We start from the raw sequence: 18,594 nt of genomic DNA on the forward strand, positions 1-18,594 counted from the left end.
CCCAAAGGAGTGGTGATGCAGTGGCACAGGTTGCCCAGGGAGTAATGGGGTCACTATCCCTGGAGGTGGTCCACAACAGTGTGGATTTGGCACTGAGGGATGCTGTCAATGGGCACAGGGGGGTGGGTTGGTGATGTCAGCGGTCTTTTCATAGAACCACTGAATGGTTTGAGTTGGAAGGGACCTCTAAAGGCCATCTGGTCCCACTCCCTGCAGTGCACAGGGACACCCACAGCTCCATCAGTGCTCACAGCCCATCCCCTGACCTTGGCTGTCTGCAGGGATGGGGCACCACCACCTCTCTGGGCAACCTGTGCCAATGAACCCATTCCAGGTTTTCCAACCTTAATGATACCACGATTCTATGATTCTAAGATTGCTCTCTGCAAGAGGATGGGATCCTACTGCTTCTCCCAAGGCCAAAGAAGGGGACGGGCTCCCTCTCCCTGTCCTCCTGTGGAATAGCAGCATGGACCAAAGCTTTTAAAACTAAACCTGAAAAAGAAATATGGGATGGCTCTGGGCAGCCCGGGCTGCTGGTTGGTGACCCCACAAATAGCAGGGGGTTGAAACCAGATGATCATTGTGGTCCTTTTCAAACCCAGGCTATTCTATGGTTCTATGATTTCCTGGCATGCAGTTCAGAGCTATGCATGGGAACCCTGGGGGCCAAACCAGCCATGCCACTGATGGCACTGGGGACTGAATCTGCCCTGGGCTGTTTGCTGATTGCCACCCGCATGGCAATAGGGTCTATGTGAATAACTAGACTGTCCTCACAGCTCTCTGTTAGCATCTGCATCTCCTCCAGCCTCATCTCCTCTGTCCTTTCTATTTTTAAATCTATTTATTTCCGCTCCTCTCTCCTTCTTCACTGCAGCCTTTTCCATACGCTTCACTGACACTTCTAGCCCGGAAAATCCTTCTAAATATAATTATTTTCCCATTTGTCAGCCCTGCCAGGGATCAGAAGGAGCTTGGAGCAGAGGAATTGTGCAGTTGGTGTGGTTTTCTATCATTTTGGAAGCATGGGAAGCTGCTGTCCACCAGCACATGGAGCGAAAAGTGCATTCCTAGGGCAGGATCTGGGGTATGAGACTGGGGCTGGGTAAGACGAGAGGAACCCCAATAGCCATAAAGGCTATGGGAGGCTTTTGACTTGACTCAACCCCAAGGGCAGTGAGGTGGTAGGTGGCATTAGGATACATTTTCTGCCTATGTGAAACAAGAGCACTGAGATTGTTCAGCTAACAGGAAAACACAGACCATAAGGCCCTACAGAACCACAACACGGTGCAGTGATGTCTCCTTGCTCCTCCAACACCTGATGTCCACAAAGCCTTATTTGCACCAACTCTACACCATCCTTTTGTGACCTTGGTGATCCCATCCGTGGCTTCCCAGACGCAGGGGTGCTGGTCACACCAGTTTGTTTTTGTGAGGTTGGACTAAGAGCTTCCCATCAACTTTACAGTGCAGGCTGGAAACGTGAGCCCCCAGCACTCACACAGTGCCCCATCAGCCCCTCCTCACTGCTGCATCCTCACCTTTACTTCCCACTCCATCTCAGCTCCTGCTCTGCAAGGTACATCTCAATTCCCATTGAATTCAATGTTTGCAATGAATCAAGCACAGGAGACTTCCCCACCACTGAGGTCAGCTTTGCTCCTCAGATCACTCTCAGCAATTATTTACATGGGGAAAAATCCAGATCTTTCATAAAATCATAGAATTTCCATAGGAAAGGACCTCCAAGGCCATCCAGTCCAACCACCCACCACCATTTCCTCACTGAACCAAGTCCTTTATCTCAACATCTTCATGGTTCTTGAACATCTCCAGGGATGGTGACTCAGCTTCATGCCAAGTGGTTCCCGTCCCTTGGGAGAGACCCATGTATTGAAGGGGAAGTGGAGAAATGGGTTTTCCCCAACTTCTGGCACTGTGTCCAACTAGAGAATGGGAAACAGCTTAAAAAACACAACCTTGAGAAGTTGATAAAACAAGCAGGAATAAAAATGAGAGAGAATAAACCTTGGCCTGGAGATGAGGCACTACTTTAGTGTAGGGTTTTTAGAGTCAGGGTACTGGTTAGGCTGAGGTTGGACTTGATGATCTTCAAGGTCTTTTCCAACCTGGTTAATTCTATGATTCTATGATTCTATGACTTTGGACACTGCAGTCAATGGTGCTGCTGGGTAGGACCATCAGCAACAGATAGCAGAGATGTCAGCAGTTTTGGGTTTGAGCGTATCCCTTTAAATGAAGCGCAGCCCTTGGTCCGTGTCCTGACCTATTCGAGGCTCTGGAGCTGCCTTGCATTCTTTGCTGCTTCTTCTCTATGTTCGGGCAGCGAATGAGCTTGAAATAAACCCCAGCTGGATGGGGCCGAGCCAGAACCACGTAGGAGAGGAGGAGGGCGGTTCTGAGAGGCTTCAATCCATACATATCTTTTAACCACATCGGATTCAAACCAAGAGGAATGACAGGGGGATATGAGACTTGACCTGGAAGCCAACAGAAATCCAGGAGTGCAAACAGTTTAGAAAGACGGGCTCCATTTGTGCACGGCTGGCAAACACCCAGCGTTCCCCTGGAGGTGATTGGGGTGAGACAACGGTCCCCATTCATCACCTCCTCCCACTGTACCTCTCTCCTGCCTGCCTGGCCACCTCTGCTCTATGCTGAACAAGGGACCTTGTGTGCAAAACCCGAGTCCGTCAGCGCCGACGCCTCCTCCAGGCTTTGAAACAGGTTTTTGCGTGCCACGGGTGCAATGGAAGAGAGGTTTCATTTGCTGTGCATTGGCCAGGAGCATGAGCTGTGCTGCTGCCCGGCAGCCTCAGGGGTGGAGGTGAAGAGGGTTGAAGCAAAGCTGGGCATTCACATTGGAGAATGGGCACTGACTGCGGTGCTGCAAAACACAGAGCAGGAGTCTGTCCATGCCTGGGGTTGATGCAGACTGAGCAGGAGTGGGAGAGAAGATGAGATGTAGAAGCTTCTCTGTGGCTGTCAGGGACCACACAGCCTGCCAGGTCTGTGGATGGATGGAGGAGATGCCTCTGTGACCCCCTGTAAAGCACTCAGCATCCTTTTGGAGTAGGGATGCAGCACAAACCAGCACAGGTTTCACAGCACAGGACACCCAGCTTCTGCTCTGTTCCAGCCTTGCACTCCATGCCTCAGTTTCCCCAACCCTTAAGGCAATCAGCCTCACTTAGCTTTACAAAACCCGGAATCTGCAGCTGCAGACCTTGCTGTGTGATGAGTCAGATGTTCCAGCTCACAGCTGCTGAGACCATCTCCATGGGCTGCATTTGTCGCTCTTCCAGCAGCCACAAGTATCCGAGTGCCTGAGAGCCCCATGAGCTTCTGGACCCATTTGGGAAGATGGGAAACCTTCTTAGGCTCAAGGCTTCTGTAAGCAACAGGGCTCCATCTCCATCGGTGTGTTATGAATGAATATAACCCCTGGTCTCTACACTGACATAGGGAAGGAGAGAAAAGCCAGGGTGTGTTTCCCTGCAGTGGCCAAAATGCCTGTCAGCGCCCATAGCAGCTAATGAACTCTAGGAACAGATACTTGCCAAAGCTCCTGCTGCCAGGACAGCTGAGCACAAGTAGGTTTGGCCACGTGTTTTGCAAGACACGCCACATCCAATGGCCAGAGGGTGATTTGCAAAGAGAAAGCAAAGAAACGTTTGCATATGGATGCATTTCTATGCTTTCAGCAAAGGCTGCAGGCAGCTGGGGTTAATTCTGAGATGGGAAGCAGGGAAAGGTTCGCTGGACGATCAGCAGCATTCCTCCCTGCAAGTAATAAAAGAAGGAAAATGGAAATCTTGCCGTGGCTTTTGCTTCTAAATTTAACACAGTTCTCCCAGAGGCGCGAACGCAGCTCTGCACCGTGAGCAGCACCAACCCTGCAGCTCTGCTGGGATGCAGATCTGAGCCTGGAAAAGTCATTAAGGTGGAGGTGTAGTTGGAGGTGCAGCTACTTCACATCCAGAGCAAAACGCTCACGGATGACACTCGCCCCAACGTTGCTCTGCAAGAATGCGTCAGGGTTGCATCATTTGGCTTCCCTGCATTTCCCAGTAATCCAGCCCACCTTTGCTTTTCAGCCAGGCTTTCCCTTCAGATCCATACAGCAGCTCTTTGTCGGTGTGTTTTCAACAGGCAGAGATACAGTATGCCAGCTGAAGTATAGTGTGCCTTGGAGAAGAGAAGGCTCCAGTGAGACCTCATTGTGACCTAATATTTGAAAGGAGAGTATAAACAGGAGGGGGAATGGCTGTTTATGATAGGACAAGGGGGAATGGTTTTAAACTGAGACAGGGGAGGTTTAGGTTGGATCTTAGGAGGAAGTTTTTCACCCAGAGGGTGGTGACGCACTGGAACAGGTTGCCCAAGGAGGCTGTGGATGCCCCATCCCTGCAGGCATTCAAGGCCAGGCTGGATGTGGCTCTGGGCAGCCTGGGCTGCTGGTTGGCAGCTGGGCAACCCTCATTGACACCAAGCACCCTTTGGATGCAGGGAGCACAGATGCTCAGCAGTGCTGAGCTCCATTCAGCTCAATCCACCACCTTTTGGTTCTTCACAACTGCCACCAGGCTCTTCATCTTTGGATGAATTTGGATGAAGCCCCTTCTTCTGTGGTATCAAAATGGGCAGCTCATCCATTGTTTGCATGAGCAGAAAAGACAAAGAGGCTGCCAGGACCCCTCCTAAACATCCCTCCGCTTACACATCCGCAGCACGTGGGCGACAAGCAGTGTACGTGCTGTTTGTTCCTGTTGGACCTCTGCCCAGCACAGGGGCTGCCGAGCCCTGAGTGTGTCTTTCCTTGCTTTCATCCCTCCCCTCCTGCTTAGAACCCCCAGAAGTGCACAACACAGCCCCAGCCCTGCCCTGCATTCACCCCCCATCCCATCCCAACCCATCCCATCCCATCCCATCCCCATCCCCATCCCCATCACTGGCATCAGTGTTCTGCAGTTCAGCAAACCCAATGTCTAACAAGCCAGCCACTTCCAGGGACACCATTAAGATTGCTGGGGCCCAAACCAGGCTGCCTTTGTGATGGTGACACAGGCAGATGTGCACATTGCCTGCTCACACATGTGCACACGTGTGCATGCACTGAGCCCGCCCCAGAGCTGTGCTGGAAGCTGCAGATTGGCTGGTGGAAGATTTGGCTTCAAGCAGGGTCAGCTTTAGGGGCGTTTCTGCTCCAGACAAAATGGTTTTCTTTTACATCCCATTTCCTCTTGAGAGGCCTGAAATGCTGCTGCACTGCAGGGGAGTGGAGGGCAATGTGGGGCTGTACTTTTAACAGCTTCAGCCCAATTTGAAGCTGAGGGAGAGAGCTCAAAGCCTTCCCATTCCTCCTTGAAAACAAGCAGCCAGGAGCAGCCGAGCAGGAGCTGTAACACTGCAGCAGATGGGTGATGTCCAAGGGGAAACTGAGGCCACAACTTCCCAAAGCATTGATCTCACCTGGCTCCTGCAGCCAAGAGGTGGCCCTGGTGTTTGTGGGGCTGATGCAGCTGCAAACTGAATTGCTTGCTTGCTTCTTTTTGGTTGGTTTTCTCATAGAACGGAGGAATGAGGAGCACAAACAGCTGAAAAAAGGAAAGAAAGTCCTGTTGGGAACTGAAAGAAGCAGCCCAAGGAGATGGGGGAATCACCATCCCTGGAGGTGTTCAGAAAACATGCAGGTGTTGTGCTGAGGGACATGATTAGTGTAGAAATATTGATGGTTGGGATGATTTTGGAAGCCCTTTCCAACTGTGATGGTTCTGTGAGCCTATCATTGGGTTTGGCTTGGCCCCAAATCAAAGCATGGAGCCTGATGGGTGCTCCCATGAAAACCCCCACTCTGAGCTGCAGCCACCTGCAAGGACCCCACCTCTTAGTCTTCCTTCTTATTCTTTTCCCATTGCACAGAATAGGAGCCCAACCTGCTGCTACTGGACTTACTTTGAGGCCGCCCCGATGCCTCCCTTTCCATCCCAGAGCACCAGAGGAATTTCCCACCCTCCTCAACGCGTTGGCAGGGGACCCTGTGGATTTTGAACTTTTCTGTAGGGCATTAAGCAGGGATTACAAAGCGGGATCAAGGGAGTCTCTCCTCTCTGCCCTGCAGCGAAGCAGCAGCTGGGGCCTCGCTGGCCTGTCCTGCTCTGTGTGTGCATCACAACATTCCTGCCATAATTGTAGGTGCGTGACATCCTGCAGGGCAATCAGTTGTTTTGCTCTTCCTTGTTCTCCTCTACTACATTTACTGAAGGAGCTTTCACTGACCAGAACTTGCACTTTTAGGGCATGTAAGCCCATCCCCAACACCTCCCATAAGACCAAGGCAGCATCCCCTTGATGCTGGGTGGCTGCGTCCCGCTAGTCCAGCTCCAGGGTTAACAGAGTCGAGCTTTGCACATTGCTGTAACAAACCAGACAGGCCAGGGCACACATCCACGGGACTCTCAGCCTTTCAGCTTCACTGCTCTCCTTTGTGTGCTGGCCATTCAGACAAAGCTGGTCCCTCCCAGCACCAGCCAGAACGGGAGCTGGGCACGGCTGCAAGCCAAAGAGGGGGAAATCATCATAGAAGGGCTGCAATGCTGCGTCAAACACGGCTGCTTCCAGGCTCCATTCAGATCCATGTGCTCTGCTTTGGTTTTGCTGATGAAATGGGGCTGCATAGAAGCTCCCAAACAGACTCAGGTAATCAGTGATAGCACTGCTCCCAAAAAGACTGAGGAATGGTCTGAGCTGAAATGCTGTGGGAAGGTTTGAGCTGGTCCAGGAGGGATTCTTGAAGGCTGGGGTCGCTTCTCCATCCATTCCTGCTCCCAAAGCAATGCCCAGGAGTGGGCAGGAGAATGTGGAGGAGCTGATCACTGCTGAATCACAAACAGAGGTGGTAATGCTGCCAACCATGCCACACTGCAGGGACAGGGGATTTCAGGAATGAGCCATGCATCAAGCAGTACCCCAGTCCCATTAGATCCGAGAGGCATCAGAAGGGACTTAGTATCTCCTCTAGAAATGTTCATCCTTGCCAGCCTTGCTACAGACCGTGCTTGCTCCTGGAAAGCAGAAATCCTTTACCAGCACTGTCTCGTGGCAGCTTAGGAGATGTCAGACTCTAATATGGAAAAAGCAGGTTGAGTTTGTCCCAGGTCACCGCAGGCTACAAGAACAGTTTAACGTACAAAGCTGTGAGAGTTTATGTTATAAAAGTTCTGTCCAAACAGCAGGGTCTGCTTTCACATTCTGGTTGTAAGACAACAGCACTGCTGTGATATATCAGCGAGTGAATCAGTAACTCTGCTTTAAAAAAGCCAGGCCAGCCAACCACAGCACTGTTCACCCATTTGCATGATGGCTGCAGGTTGGGGGCAGGACTCCCAGCCCCAGGGTCTGTAGTTCCGATGCAATAAATCCCCATCTTGTTTAAGCTCAGATCCCTGCCACAGGATTCTTGTTTTTATGGTCCTTTTGCTACTGATTGTACCCAAGCACCTGAAAGAAGCACCTTCTGCAGCTCGCTGGGATGTAAGCCAAGGATTCTGCACAGAACAGACACTTACAGCTATGGGATGTGACTTTTGTTCTTAATTTACTGCAGGTATGCAAACATTTGGATGATCTTAAAGGTCCCTTCCCACCCAAACCAGTCTGTGACTCCATGATTTGATTGCTCTGTATGACTTTATTTTTCGCTACATGTGCATTATCATGAAATCAACAAGGTTGGAAAAGACCTCCAAGGTCATCCAGTCCAACCATCTACCCACCACCAATATTTCCCCACTAAATCACGTCCCTTAGTTCAACAGCATTGGCCATACCTTCCAAGTCAGTGAGCTAAAGTGTGTTTGGCCACTATATATATTCAGTAGGTGCATAAAAACATGGGTAAATTTAGTGTCTATGTATTGAATTAACACTGGCAAGAGTTTAGCAGAGAAACTGAGCTAATACTGGAATCATAGAGTCGTTAAGGAAATGCATGGCATTGAGAATAATGACTTAACAAATCCGTTAGGGCTTTAGGGTCAGAACTGATGCAAAATGAAACTGAAATATCACAGAATGGTTGGGTTGGAAGGGACCTCAAGGATCATGGAGCTCCAACTCCCCACCACACACAGGGCCACCAACCTCCACATTGATACCAGCCCAGGCTGCCCAGGGCCCCATCCAAGCTGGCCTTGAACACCTCCAGGGATGGACGGGGCATCCACAGCCTCTCTGGTAAAATCAGAATCAATTAATTTGATTAAAATGATCCAAATCAAGTGACACATGGGCATTACTGCAATGCGTATTGAAACACTTTGGATAGAAGAGCTTGAGGAGCTCCACAAATCCCTGCTTACGTTCACATTCATGAGCTACACTCACTGGAAGGAAGAGAATACGCATTACCGCCAGCCATCACAGCCTGCACCCACACGGCAGCAACGGCGCTGAGACATCACCGCAGCCCTCGGTAGACCCTAAAATGAAAGCTCTCCATCCCCAGGGGCACAAAGCAGGCTGGAAATAGCTCTGCCCAAAGAAATCCACATGAGCCGGCAGGCTGGGAGGAGCTGAACCTTTTGGCAGCTGGGCCTTTCATTACGGAGAAGAGAGGACGGAAGAAGGCAACTCCCAGCATCGCTCCCCCTTCCCGCTCCCTCCCATCCCACCGCCTTCAAATCTCCTACGTGGCACTGTGGGGGCAGGGAGAGCCTGTAAGTCTGGCTGCACTTAGAAAGCACTCCATGGCAGCACAGATATCCCCCTGCCGTGTAGATCAGCCCCATTCCCGCTGCTTTTGCCCAGGAAAATAGGATCCTGAGCTGGATCTAGGGAGAACGCACTTCTTTCCTGCATGTACACAGCCCTAAGTGTGGTTATCTCAGAGCAGTGCGCCCGGGATTGTGTTGTATTGGGGGGATACATATGGAGTGCAGAGCAATTAATGATAGCATGAACAGGGAGGGAGAAGAGGGGGAAATCAGGCAGAGGTTAGTGCTGGCTGCCTGTCCTCAGTCACAAAGAGCTATTCTTATTCAACACCAAACTCCCCTTCTGAAGGCAAGTCTGTTATAAGCGCTCTGTCAAAGGAGTTTAATGCTCAAGAAGGATGAAAAGATTTACAATTTCTTTTAAATATTACTGGGAAGGAATAAAAGAAAAGGACACCCTTACCCGGGAAGTGATTTGACAGAAGGGATTGAAGGTGGAGCAATCCAAAACCTGGCAGAGGAAAGCAGCTGCTGCTGGGAGCTTGAAGGAGCTCTCCTGGTTCCTGAGCTGGTACAGATCAGCACCACTTCACCTGTGGATTGATTGATTGATTGATTGATTGATTGCAACCAGCAGATTCCTTTCTTTCAATCCATAGTAATGAAGCTGATCCACATCCAAGAACTCAAATCCCAATGGGAGAAAAGTGCTCCAAGTGGATACTGGTGTGCAACAACGTGATGCTCGAGGTGTTGCAGAGCCCTCTGTCCCCATGGATCCTTCCTAGAAGGAAGCCAGTCTCCAAGCATCACCACCATGAGCTCATTATCATTGAAGGTTAGAAATGATCTCCAAGATCCCCGAGTCCAACCCCAACCCATCCCACTGACCGTGTTCCTAAACCCTGAGCTAAGGTACCTGCCCGGATGCACAGCGCCCAGGGAAGCCGCCAGCTGGAGATGCAGTTTGTTCAGGTATTTCTGCACACAAACGTCGCTGAAAAATAAACAAAACCATCACATAAAGCCAAAAATGACTTCCAGTTTGGCACCCAAAAGGTCACCCGGTGAGTGGGACCTTTGGCACTTTTCCTTTGGAATAGATCTTGTGCAAATAACACCGCGTGGATCCATTCAGCCGTACTAAAGGCTGTTGGGAAGGGCCGTCCCTCAGCCAGAAGCAAACAGTTGGTGAGCAGAACAAACCCCGCTATCTGCTGCTGCTGCTGTGAGCAGGTTCTTGTTGCTGCAAAGTGTGCTGTGAGCAGAGCCAAACCCAGCGTTATCTTCATGCAGAGGGCACTGAAGCCACAGCACTGCTGCCCAGAGGGGTGGGTGCCCCATCCATGGCCGTGGATGGGGCCCTGGGCACCTGGGGTCCCTGCCCATGGAAGGATGGGGTTGGGTGGCCTATAAGGTCCCTTACAACCCAAACCAGTCCATTATTCTGTGATTCTATGGCACTGTGATTAGAAGAAAGGGAAGACACAGCCCACAGCTACACAACACGGTGATGCAGCATCCTCCTGCTGATATCAATTGATTACTGGATGGTCCCCATCACCCCTGAGGGTGGTGACGCACTGGAACAGGTTGCCCAAGGAGGCTGTGGATGCCCCATCCCTGCAGGCATTCAAGGCCAGGCTGGATGTGGCTCTGGGCAGCCTGGGCTGCTGGTTGGTGACCCTGCACACAGCAGGGGGTTGGAACTGGATGAGCACTGTGGGCCTTTGCAACCCAGGCCATTCTGTGGTTCTATGATGCCTAGAATATCACTGTGTCCCTGTGGGGCTGCCAGATTGCCATCACAAAAAAAACCCATCCCACACTGGCTTAAAAATGAATCAAGGGGTGAAAGTGGAGTTCAACGCTCCTGACTCAGCACAGGAACTTCGCCAGCGCACGTTCCTTGATGCAGGAGCTCTTCATCAACCACGGAGACATTTCAGAAGGCAATATATGGCTTGAAAGCTTAGTTAGATGTTAAACCTCTGCTGCCTGTGGTCCATCGGGTAGAGCCTGTTGCAACAGCCTGAAATGCCGTGGAGCTTGATGCTCTGCACCTCGTTATGCACCACCAAGCACCGAGGGGGCACCAAATCAGCTCACCCAGAGCTCCATATCAACGCAGGAGCCCCGTTACGGCTCAGCCTCACTCCCAACCCCGTATCCCCCCCCTTCCCAGCCGCCCGCTCCCTGCCATTGGTGGGAGGCCGGGAGGGTTTACTCGGATCCTCCCCTTCCTTTCTCCCTCCCCAGGCTGGATTTTCTTTTTTTTTTTTTGAGAGGTTTTTCCCAACTTCCAGAAGTTTCTTGCCGGCCCCTTATATACCCCCACCTCCGGACCGGGAGGTGCACAGGGAACTGAGCCCCGATCCTGCACTGCTCCGGAGGTAAAAGGAGGGGGGAGAACCCCGGGGTACCCCCACTGCAAGGGGAGGGGGATGCAGGTTGTTATTTGGGGGCTGCTTGCTGCTGGCCGGCCCCATAAGGCAGAGATATGGGATGGTGGGTGGGAAGGGGGCTGAGGGCTTGCATGGTAGTGGGGTTGGGGGGGGATATGGCTGGGTTTTGGGGATGGGGTGCCCCATAAGCTGTTTTGCCCCGTTATGCTGAAGGGAAAGTGCTAAAGGATCCCCCCTACTTTCACTAGAGCTGATCGCAGTGTAGTTGAACCCAGCAGAAGCTTTTTTTGTGGGTTGGGGAGGGGAAAAAATGGGAGCTTTGGAAGCGCCGACTTGGATTGAGGCTGGAGACAGCCAGCAGCTCCTGCTCAGCCTTGGGGACCTTGAGGACCAGCGCTCAGCACGAGATTACTAACCTCGTCCCCCTGCCTGCCTTAACAAAGCCTCACCTCCTTCTAACGGCATGGAATTAGCAGCATTTGCTCCATAGTCCTGGTCCTGGCCGGTCCCTGAGAGCCCCCGTTGAGCGATATGGGATGCCACGCTGGCACGGGGCGTCCCCTCTTAGGGCTGGGCTGGAGGGCTGCAAGAGAGGATACAATCTATTGCACATTCCATCGCTGGTATCTGGACCTATTGCCACCCCGTGTTATCGATTCACCCAACATCTCACACCTAAATGAAGAACAGGAGGAATTTCTCCATCTCTTTGCTATAGTCTGCAATGCTCATCACAGCCCAGTGCCCCGGGCTGAGATTTTTTTTTTGGGCCATTTTGTGCAGAAATGAAGCATATTTAGGCTGAGGATGTGAGCGTTGTGGGCAGCGGGTTGCTTGCAAGAGGACTACTCCCTGTATCTGTTTTCTTTCAGAATGAACAAGGCAAACGTTGACCTCACTATGAAACAGTTTCAAGGTATCTTTAGAAAGGAAAAAATGTGGGGGGGAAGAAATAAAGCAAAGAAATACCTTCCCATTCTAAACGCCCATCCAGTGTTATGTGCACCTTTGAGTGTGTTAAGAGCAGTTCTGAGCCCTTTGCTCACACTGTGGCTTTGGGGCAGCACTTCCTTTCAACATAAGGTTTGCTCCCAAAAGAGCTTTAGGATATAAATTGCTGTGTAACTCCCATGCTGGCAATGGGTTCCCCGGTGCAACTGCGCACTCTCTTTGCTTCGGGCTGTGTTGTGTGCATGCTTCCTTCCATATGTAATCCCAGCGGGCCCTTCGCTTCCTGCTGGCTTTGCTTTTAACCCTGAAACAGCCGTACCCTCATCCCTGTGTGCGCTGGGATGGCCCCAAGCAGGGTGTGAGGACAGGACCAATGGATGCAGCCCTGTGTGTGATGCACAGTGCTGGGAAAGCTGGTTTTGGGTGTGAAATTGGGGTTTAAAGGGTTGGAATGGGCCATCAGCGAGCCTGGCTGTGAGTGCTGTGAAAGAGGAGGAGGAAAGGTCTAGATAGAGATGGGGTGTAGGCAGATGGTTTCTCATTGCTGCCCATTCAAGAGACAGGGAGGCCAAAGAACCTACTGGAGGATGCATGTTAGTTTGGAGCTGGTGTTCCACTGAGCTTTCAGGCCCAGCATTTAAGATTGGTCAGGTTGGCTGAGAATGTGTTTTAGCTTGGAACTCAATGGGGATGTGCGTGCTTATGTTGAGATGCATCTATCTACTGCACATACATGCTAAGGAGGAGGAAAGAGGGGTTCAGCTGCTCCCTCTGTACTCTGGCTCAATGGCAGAACTGAATAGATGAAACCAAGAGCTGCACAACCAGCCTCGGATCTGCTGGTCAGGCACTGGCACAGGCTGCCTGGGGGGGAAAAAGGGGGGTCACCATCCACAGAGGTGCCCCAGAACCATGGGGATGTGGCAGTGGGGGATGTGCTCACATGGTGGTGGGTTGGACTAGATGATCTTTGCAGTCTTTTCCAACCTTAAGGATTGTCTGATTCTCAGAGGGTCCATCTTATGGGAAGCTCACGTGCTCCATCTAGTGCCTGAAGAGCTGAGTGCTGGGTTCTATGGGGGTCCCCATGGAGGACAACCCTTGTCATACGTTACCCCAGGGCTGGGCTGGCACTGTGCTATGTGGCCCTTGAGCAGCAGAAACATCCCACTTCTAGTTTTACTGACCAGAGCAGAGGTTTGATCTGCTGCTCTGGGGGCAGAAATACCGGTTGATCCCACCTCCCCCACCCTTCCTTAAGTCATTTTCTGTACATAGAAAGAGAAGTGAAGGTCTCAAGTTCAACCAGAGGAGGTTCAAGGTGGACATTAGAGAAAACTTTGTTCTCTGAAAGAGTGGTGCAGTATTGGCACAGACTGCAGGGACTGGAGGGGTCACCATCACTGGAGGTGTTCCAAAGCCATGGGGATGTGGCACTGAGGGATGTGGTTGGTGGGTGTAGTAGGATGAATGATCTTGGAGGTCTTCTCCAACCTTCAGGATTCTACAATCGTACATGAACATAATACAGTAAAAACAGGTTATAAAGAAAGCTCAGGTCCTGCAGTTTGGATACAGCCTGCTCTCTTGCTTGAGGGAAGGCCCAATGTGGACTTGGGATCATTGCACCACAAGAGAAGCATTGATGCTCATAGATCCTAGGTGTGAATTGCACTGGATGAGCTCCCGGGGTCTCTAAATGCTTCAGGAAAAGCTCGGGACACACTAATGTTGAACCCTTCCTGCCCAGCAGGTCCCCAGACGCGTTCAGTGCCAACACCATGCAGGTTTTCCTGGTGCTCGCTCTCTGTGGCCTCGCAGCGGCTGTGCCCTCGGAGGACAGAAAGCTGAGCGACAAGGCAACGACGTTGGCCGACCGCAGCACGACGTTGGCCTTCAACCTCTACCACGCCATGGCCAAAGACAAGAACATGGAGAACATCCTGCTGTCTCCAGTGGTCGTGGCTTCTTCCCTGGGCCTTGTGTCCCTTGGGGGTAAGGCTACAACTGCCTCCCAAGCCAAGGCCGTGCTCAGTGCAGACAAGCTGAATGATGACTATGTGCACAGCGGGCTGTCGGAGCTCCTCAATGAGGTGAGCAACAGCACAGCCCGCAACGTTACCTGGAAGATCGGCAACCGCTTGTATGGCCCCACCTCCATCAACTTTGCTGATGACTTTGTGAAGAACAGCAAGAAACATTACAACTACGAGCACTCCAAGATCAACTTTCGGGATAAGAGGAGTGCCCTGAAATCCATTAATGAGTGGGCAGCCCAGACCACGGATGGGAAACTCCCAGAAGTCACAAAAGACGTTGAGAAAACTGATGGAGCCCTTATTGTCAACGCCATGTTCTTCAAGCGTAAGTGCTGCCTTCAGTTCTTGACCCCAAGCCCAGCTTAAGCCCATATATAGCAGCCTAAACCACCCTTGGGTCCACTGAAAGCATATGGTTTTTCAGAGTATGCTGGTTTTTTTGCTGCTCCCATCTCTCACATGCTGAATCTCTCTCTTGCAGCTCATTGGGATGAGAAGTTCCATCATAAGATGGTGGATAACCGTGGCTTCATGGTGACCCGCTCCTACACGGTGGGCGTTCCAATGATGCATCGTACAGGTAAGTTGCAAACATGCCCCAAGACCAGCTGGAATTAGCTTGCTGTTGTTAACTGCTTCCAACATAACTTTGCTTCATGGGCAATGAGTGAGAGAACAAAGCATGGTATGCTCGCTCTGTTGATTCAGTCTGTTAGCAGAGATTTGCTGTTAGGATTAAACTCTATCTTATGACATGAATGAGAACCACAGTTACGAGTTGCTGCCAAGTCCAATGATGCTGAGCCCAATATGGCAGAGGTTTTCTTCCCTCAGTGTTGGGAGCCCAGGATGAACTGGCAAAAGGGTTGTGGCTGTTTACCCATGTCCTGCATCTCACTGTTTCCTATCTCTGATTCTGACTTCAAGGTCTCTACAATTACTACGATGATGAGGCAGAGAAGCTCCAGGTGGTAGAGATGCCACTGGCTCACAAGCTCTCCAGCATGATCTTTATCATGCCAAACCATGTGGAGCCTCTGGAGAGGGTTGAGAAACTGCTGAACAGGGAACAGCTGAAGACCTGGGCTGGCAAGATGAAGAAGAGATCCGTGGCCATCTCACTGCCTAAGGTTGTCCTGGAAGTCAGCCATGACCTGCAGGTAAAGGAAGCCCTTAGATAACATTAAACCTTGCAGCTATTTGGGGTGGGAGAGAGAAGTGGAATAATGGGACTGCCTAGGCTAGATCTTTTTCTAATGCTCTGGCAGTGGATGGAACAGATTGCACTGTGTTGTGTTTGGGGAAGATTGCTGACCTCTCTTCTCTTCCTAGAAACACTTGGCTGACCTGGGCCTGACAGAAGCCATTGACAAAACCAAGGCTGACCTGTCAAAGATCTCTGGCAAGAAAGATCTTTACTTATCCAACGTCTTCCATGCCGCTGCTCTTGAATGGGACACGGATGGGAACCCCTATGATGCTGACATCTACGGCCGAGAGGAAATGAGGAACCCCAAGCTCTTCTATGCTGATCACCCCTTCATCTTCATGATCAAGGACAGCAAAACCAACTCCATTCTCTTCATTGGCAGGCTCGTCAGGCCCAAAGGAGACAAGATGCGTGATGAGTTGTAGTTTTTTTTCCTCCAGAGCTTGTTTTGGTTTGCGTGGTCTTTTTTAGGGGGGGATTTCAAAAAAGGGGAAACACTATTTTGTATCCTTCTCGAACTATGGGTGCTATTCAGACCAGGGTGCATTGTGATGAGAAACCAGCATACACTTTACCTCACCCCCAACATACTCCATTGCACAAACCCAGCTCCAGAGAAGAGGGGAGCCTGGCACAGTAAGTCACCAAGAGCAGACAGGAACTGGCATGTGTTGTCTCAGCACTTCAGTTGAGATGTTTGGGCTGATGCTTTGTTCCTCCCTGCACCTGCTTAAGTACCTTGCTACTACCATCAGCCCTGCAAAGACACGAGCCCTCCACCTTTCCATCTCTAATGCTTCTGCACATTTAGTCTGCCTGCTTTTTCCTTGCTTTGGGGCTGTGGAGCATCACACTAAAGCTGCTGATTCCTCTGCAGTTGTTTCTTGCTCGTGGCAGAAGGCAAAACTATGCTTAGCTCAAGTGGTACAAAACAGAATGACCAGGGCAGATTCAATGCTTTAACCCCACGTGTACCACTAGGGGCAAGACACTGACAACAGGCAGAAGCTGAAATCTGTGCTGTTATGCCTTTCTGTCCTGCCTAACCCTGCTCTGAATGCCTGAGGGATGCTTCACCAGCTCCTTCGCTAGAATACTGCAAAGCCAGGTGCAGCCTTGGTCTGTGTTCTGCAGAAGTAGATGGGTTTGGGATGTCAGCAGAGGCCAAAGAGACAGGCTTGTAGAAAGAGACACCTGTGGAATTATTTAAGTGACTCTCTCAGAATTATGAGGGGACTTTGGGGCCAACAACCCCAATTAAACAAACCAGGCAAATGAGGAAACATCTGGTGCTCCTGCATCAGCACACAGGACTGTGAAAGAGTTGACACTGTGAAGGTTCCCCCTAGTTAAAAGCAGGGCTGGTACCCATCAGCTCCTGTACCAGACTAAAGGGACTCCTCTGCTGACCTCTAGCATGGAGATGGACCAAGGCTCACTTCTACTTGCATCAGTACAAAGCTTTAGAGCTTCCTTTACCTGACTTCTTAATATACCTTTTCTGCAGCTCCTCTCCTCTTTAGCTCCCTGTTGGCTGACCTGGATAAGGGCACAATGAAAACCAAATGTATTTATAGTTATATACGTATTTATGTCTGATAATTAACAAGTTTCATAGCCTGCTCCAGTCTAAACTTGGAGTTTTTTTCCCATCTTCCTCAGATTAAAGGACACTGTCAGGTTAATCCTACTATAAAGAACTGATGCAGCCCCAAGAGCATTGAAGCATGCATCAGATAAGCCTTGCTATGCACTGAAACATACTGCAAAGCAAGACATGAGTATTGAAATAAGAGAAATCTGGGTGTCACGTTAGCAGCAGTTACTTGGAGCCAGCAGGGACAGTGTGACAGCGTTGCTTTTCTTTGTATTTTCCTGCCAATACATCTGCTGTCATACAAGCCCAACACTGCATTTTGTTCTGACCATCCACATGACCATTTCCACTTATTTATTCACAATGTTACCTCTTGCATCTTAGCAGGCATCTCCTACAGCAAAACATTCAACTTGCAGCTCTAAGTTTAACCTGACTGTGCCTTATCTGGATTTGCAAGTTAGATGGTGGCAGAGAAGCAGGTCTGCCCTAACTCCCATCCAAGCCAGCCACACAGGGAGGGTCTGTCCTTGGGTTTCTTCCTAGTTCATACTCCCAGGTGCTTTCCTGACCCGGGTGGAGGAGGGAACCCACAAAGCTGTACCCAAATGCAGAGGAAGCCTGAAAGCCAACGTGTATGCTACACGACCTGATGAATCAGCGCACTGAAACCCACATGCTGTACCACGTTATGGAAGATGGGGTTGGGGGGGGGGAAGGAAGGGTGGAGAACGGGAAGGCAAAGCAACAGATAGTGTGAGTCAGCTGCATCATGTGGATGCAGTTGTCCTATGGCTTTTATTGTCCTTGTACCACATGATGACTGTTGTATAATTTTGAAATAAAACTTTTTCAGTGAAGCTCTGGGCAGCCAAAATAACTTGCAGGGTTTGGCAGGGGGAAAAATACTGTGTTTAAAGAAGGGCTTACAGACAGTCCTTGCCATGACATCTACGTTATAGGAAAGGAGCTCTAATACTAAGTATGCAAACTCACAAGTGTCCAGCATCTTTAACACTGCACAGACAGGAGGACCTACTGCCCTCCCCTGCTGTGACATTCAACTGGGCAGCAAACATCTATTAGACAGCCTTACTGACTGCTCAACTCAAAGCTTCTGTGGCTGGGAATGCCAGTTCATAGAGGAAGCCGCGTGGGGGGGGGGGGGGGGGGGAAGAAAAGCAAGAACCTGCAGCTTCTGTCAACACAAAGCTAGGTCTTAGAAAATCTGGCAAGGTCACACACTGCTGGCCAGTGTTCTTCCACTGCTGGAAAGGGATTAACATGCTGGCTATCCAAGCAACCATCTGCCACTCAGCCATGCGCAAAGAAAGCTGCAGATATCTTCCCTTTTTCTCTGCACTAAAACCACATCTTGGGTAGGAAGGTGCCTACATCCATGTGCAAATCCCCAGAGACTGAAAAAGGACCAGGTGCTTGAGGGATCACAGCATTTTTTACTGCAGAAAACTGCAGCATCCACTCCCAGCACCAACCTTGGCAGTCCTACACCATCATCTACAACAGCATTGTTGCAAGCAAGTTAAAAGCTATTTCACATCTTCCAGAGCCTTTCTTAATCCCACACTGCCTTGTTACGAACATGTGCTTTTTATCATTGATAAAACTGCACTTTAATGACACCAGGAGC

General features: G+C 50.6%; 1 protein-coding gene and 1 long non-coding RNA gene across 6 annotated transcripts; one reads left to right on the forward strand and one right to left on the reverse strand.

Moving 5' to 3' along the window:
- Positions 1–283: 283 nt before the first annotated feature.
- LOC107308600 lies at positions 284–13,852 on the reverse strand. 4 transcript variants are annotated; one of them, XR_001552854.2, is made up of 6 exons: positions 12,116–13,852; positions 11,596–11,729; positions 9,661–9,738; positions 9,205–9,334; positions 5,500–5,624; positions 284–4,254 (listed from the first exon to the last, which is right to left on the reverse strand). It is a non-coding gene; the product is annotated as an uncharacterized LOC107308600 (long non-coding RNA). The 4 variants fall into 4 exon arrangements; XR_004306008.1 differs by having other exon boundaries at positions 284–3,810; positions 4,112–4,254; positions 11,596–13,852; XR_004306009.1 differs by having other exon boundaries at positions 284–4,215; positions 11,596–13,852.
- On the forward strand, positions 10,996–17,803 carry SERPINH1 (serpin family H member 1). 2 transcript variants are annotated; one of them, XM_015852604.1, is made up of 5 exons: positions 10,996–11,134; positions 13,851–14,461; positions 14,618–14,716; positions 15,064–15,296; positions 15,469–17,803. In XM_015852604.1, exons 2-5 carry the CDS (start codon positions 13,879–13,881, stop codon positions 15,769–15,771), a joined length of 1,218 nt encoding a protein of 405 aa, XP_015708090.1. In that variant the 5' UTR covers positions 10,996–11,134; positions 13,851–13,878; the 3' UTR covers positions 15,772–17,803. The 2 variants fall into 2 exon arrangements, with proteins under 2 accessions (XP_015708090.1, XP_015708089.1); XM_015852603.2 differs by having other exon boundaries at positions 11,007–11,134; positions 13,848–14,461.
- Positions 17,804–18,594: the final 791 nt, after the last annotated feature.

This window comes from Coturnix japonica, chromosome 1, assembly GCF_001577835.2.
Source record: "Coturnix japonica isolate 7356 chromosome 1, Coturnix japonica 2.1, whole genome shotgun sequence".
NCBI classification, from domain to species: domain Eukaryota; kingdom Metazoa; phylum Chordata; class Aves; order Galliformes; family Phasianidae; genus Coturnix; species Coturnix japonica.

Excerpts from the sequence above, each read along its gene's own strand:
- SERPINH1 (XM_015852604.1), top strand. The coding sequence starts at position 13,879 with ATGCAGGTTTTCCTGGTGCTCGCTCTCTGTGGCCTCGCAGCGGCTGTG. Across the intron at positions 14,462-14,617 it reads CAACGCCATGTTCTTCAAGC|CTCATTGGGATGAGAAGTTC; the intron begins GTAAGTGCTGCC and ends TCTCTCTTGCAG. Across the intron at positions 14,717-15,063 it reads TCCAATGATGCATCGTACAG|GTCTCTACAATTACTACGAT; the intron begins GTAAGTTGCAAA and ends TCTGACTTCAAG.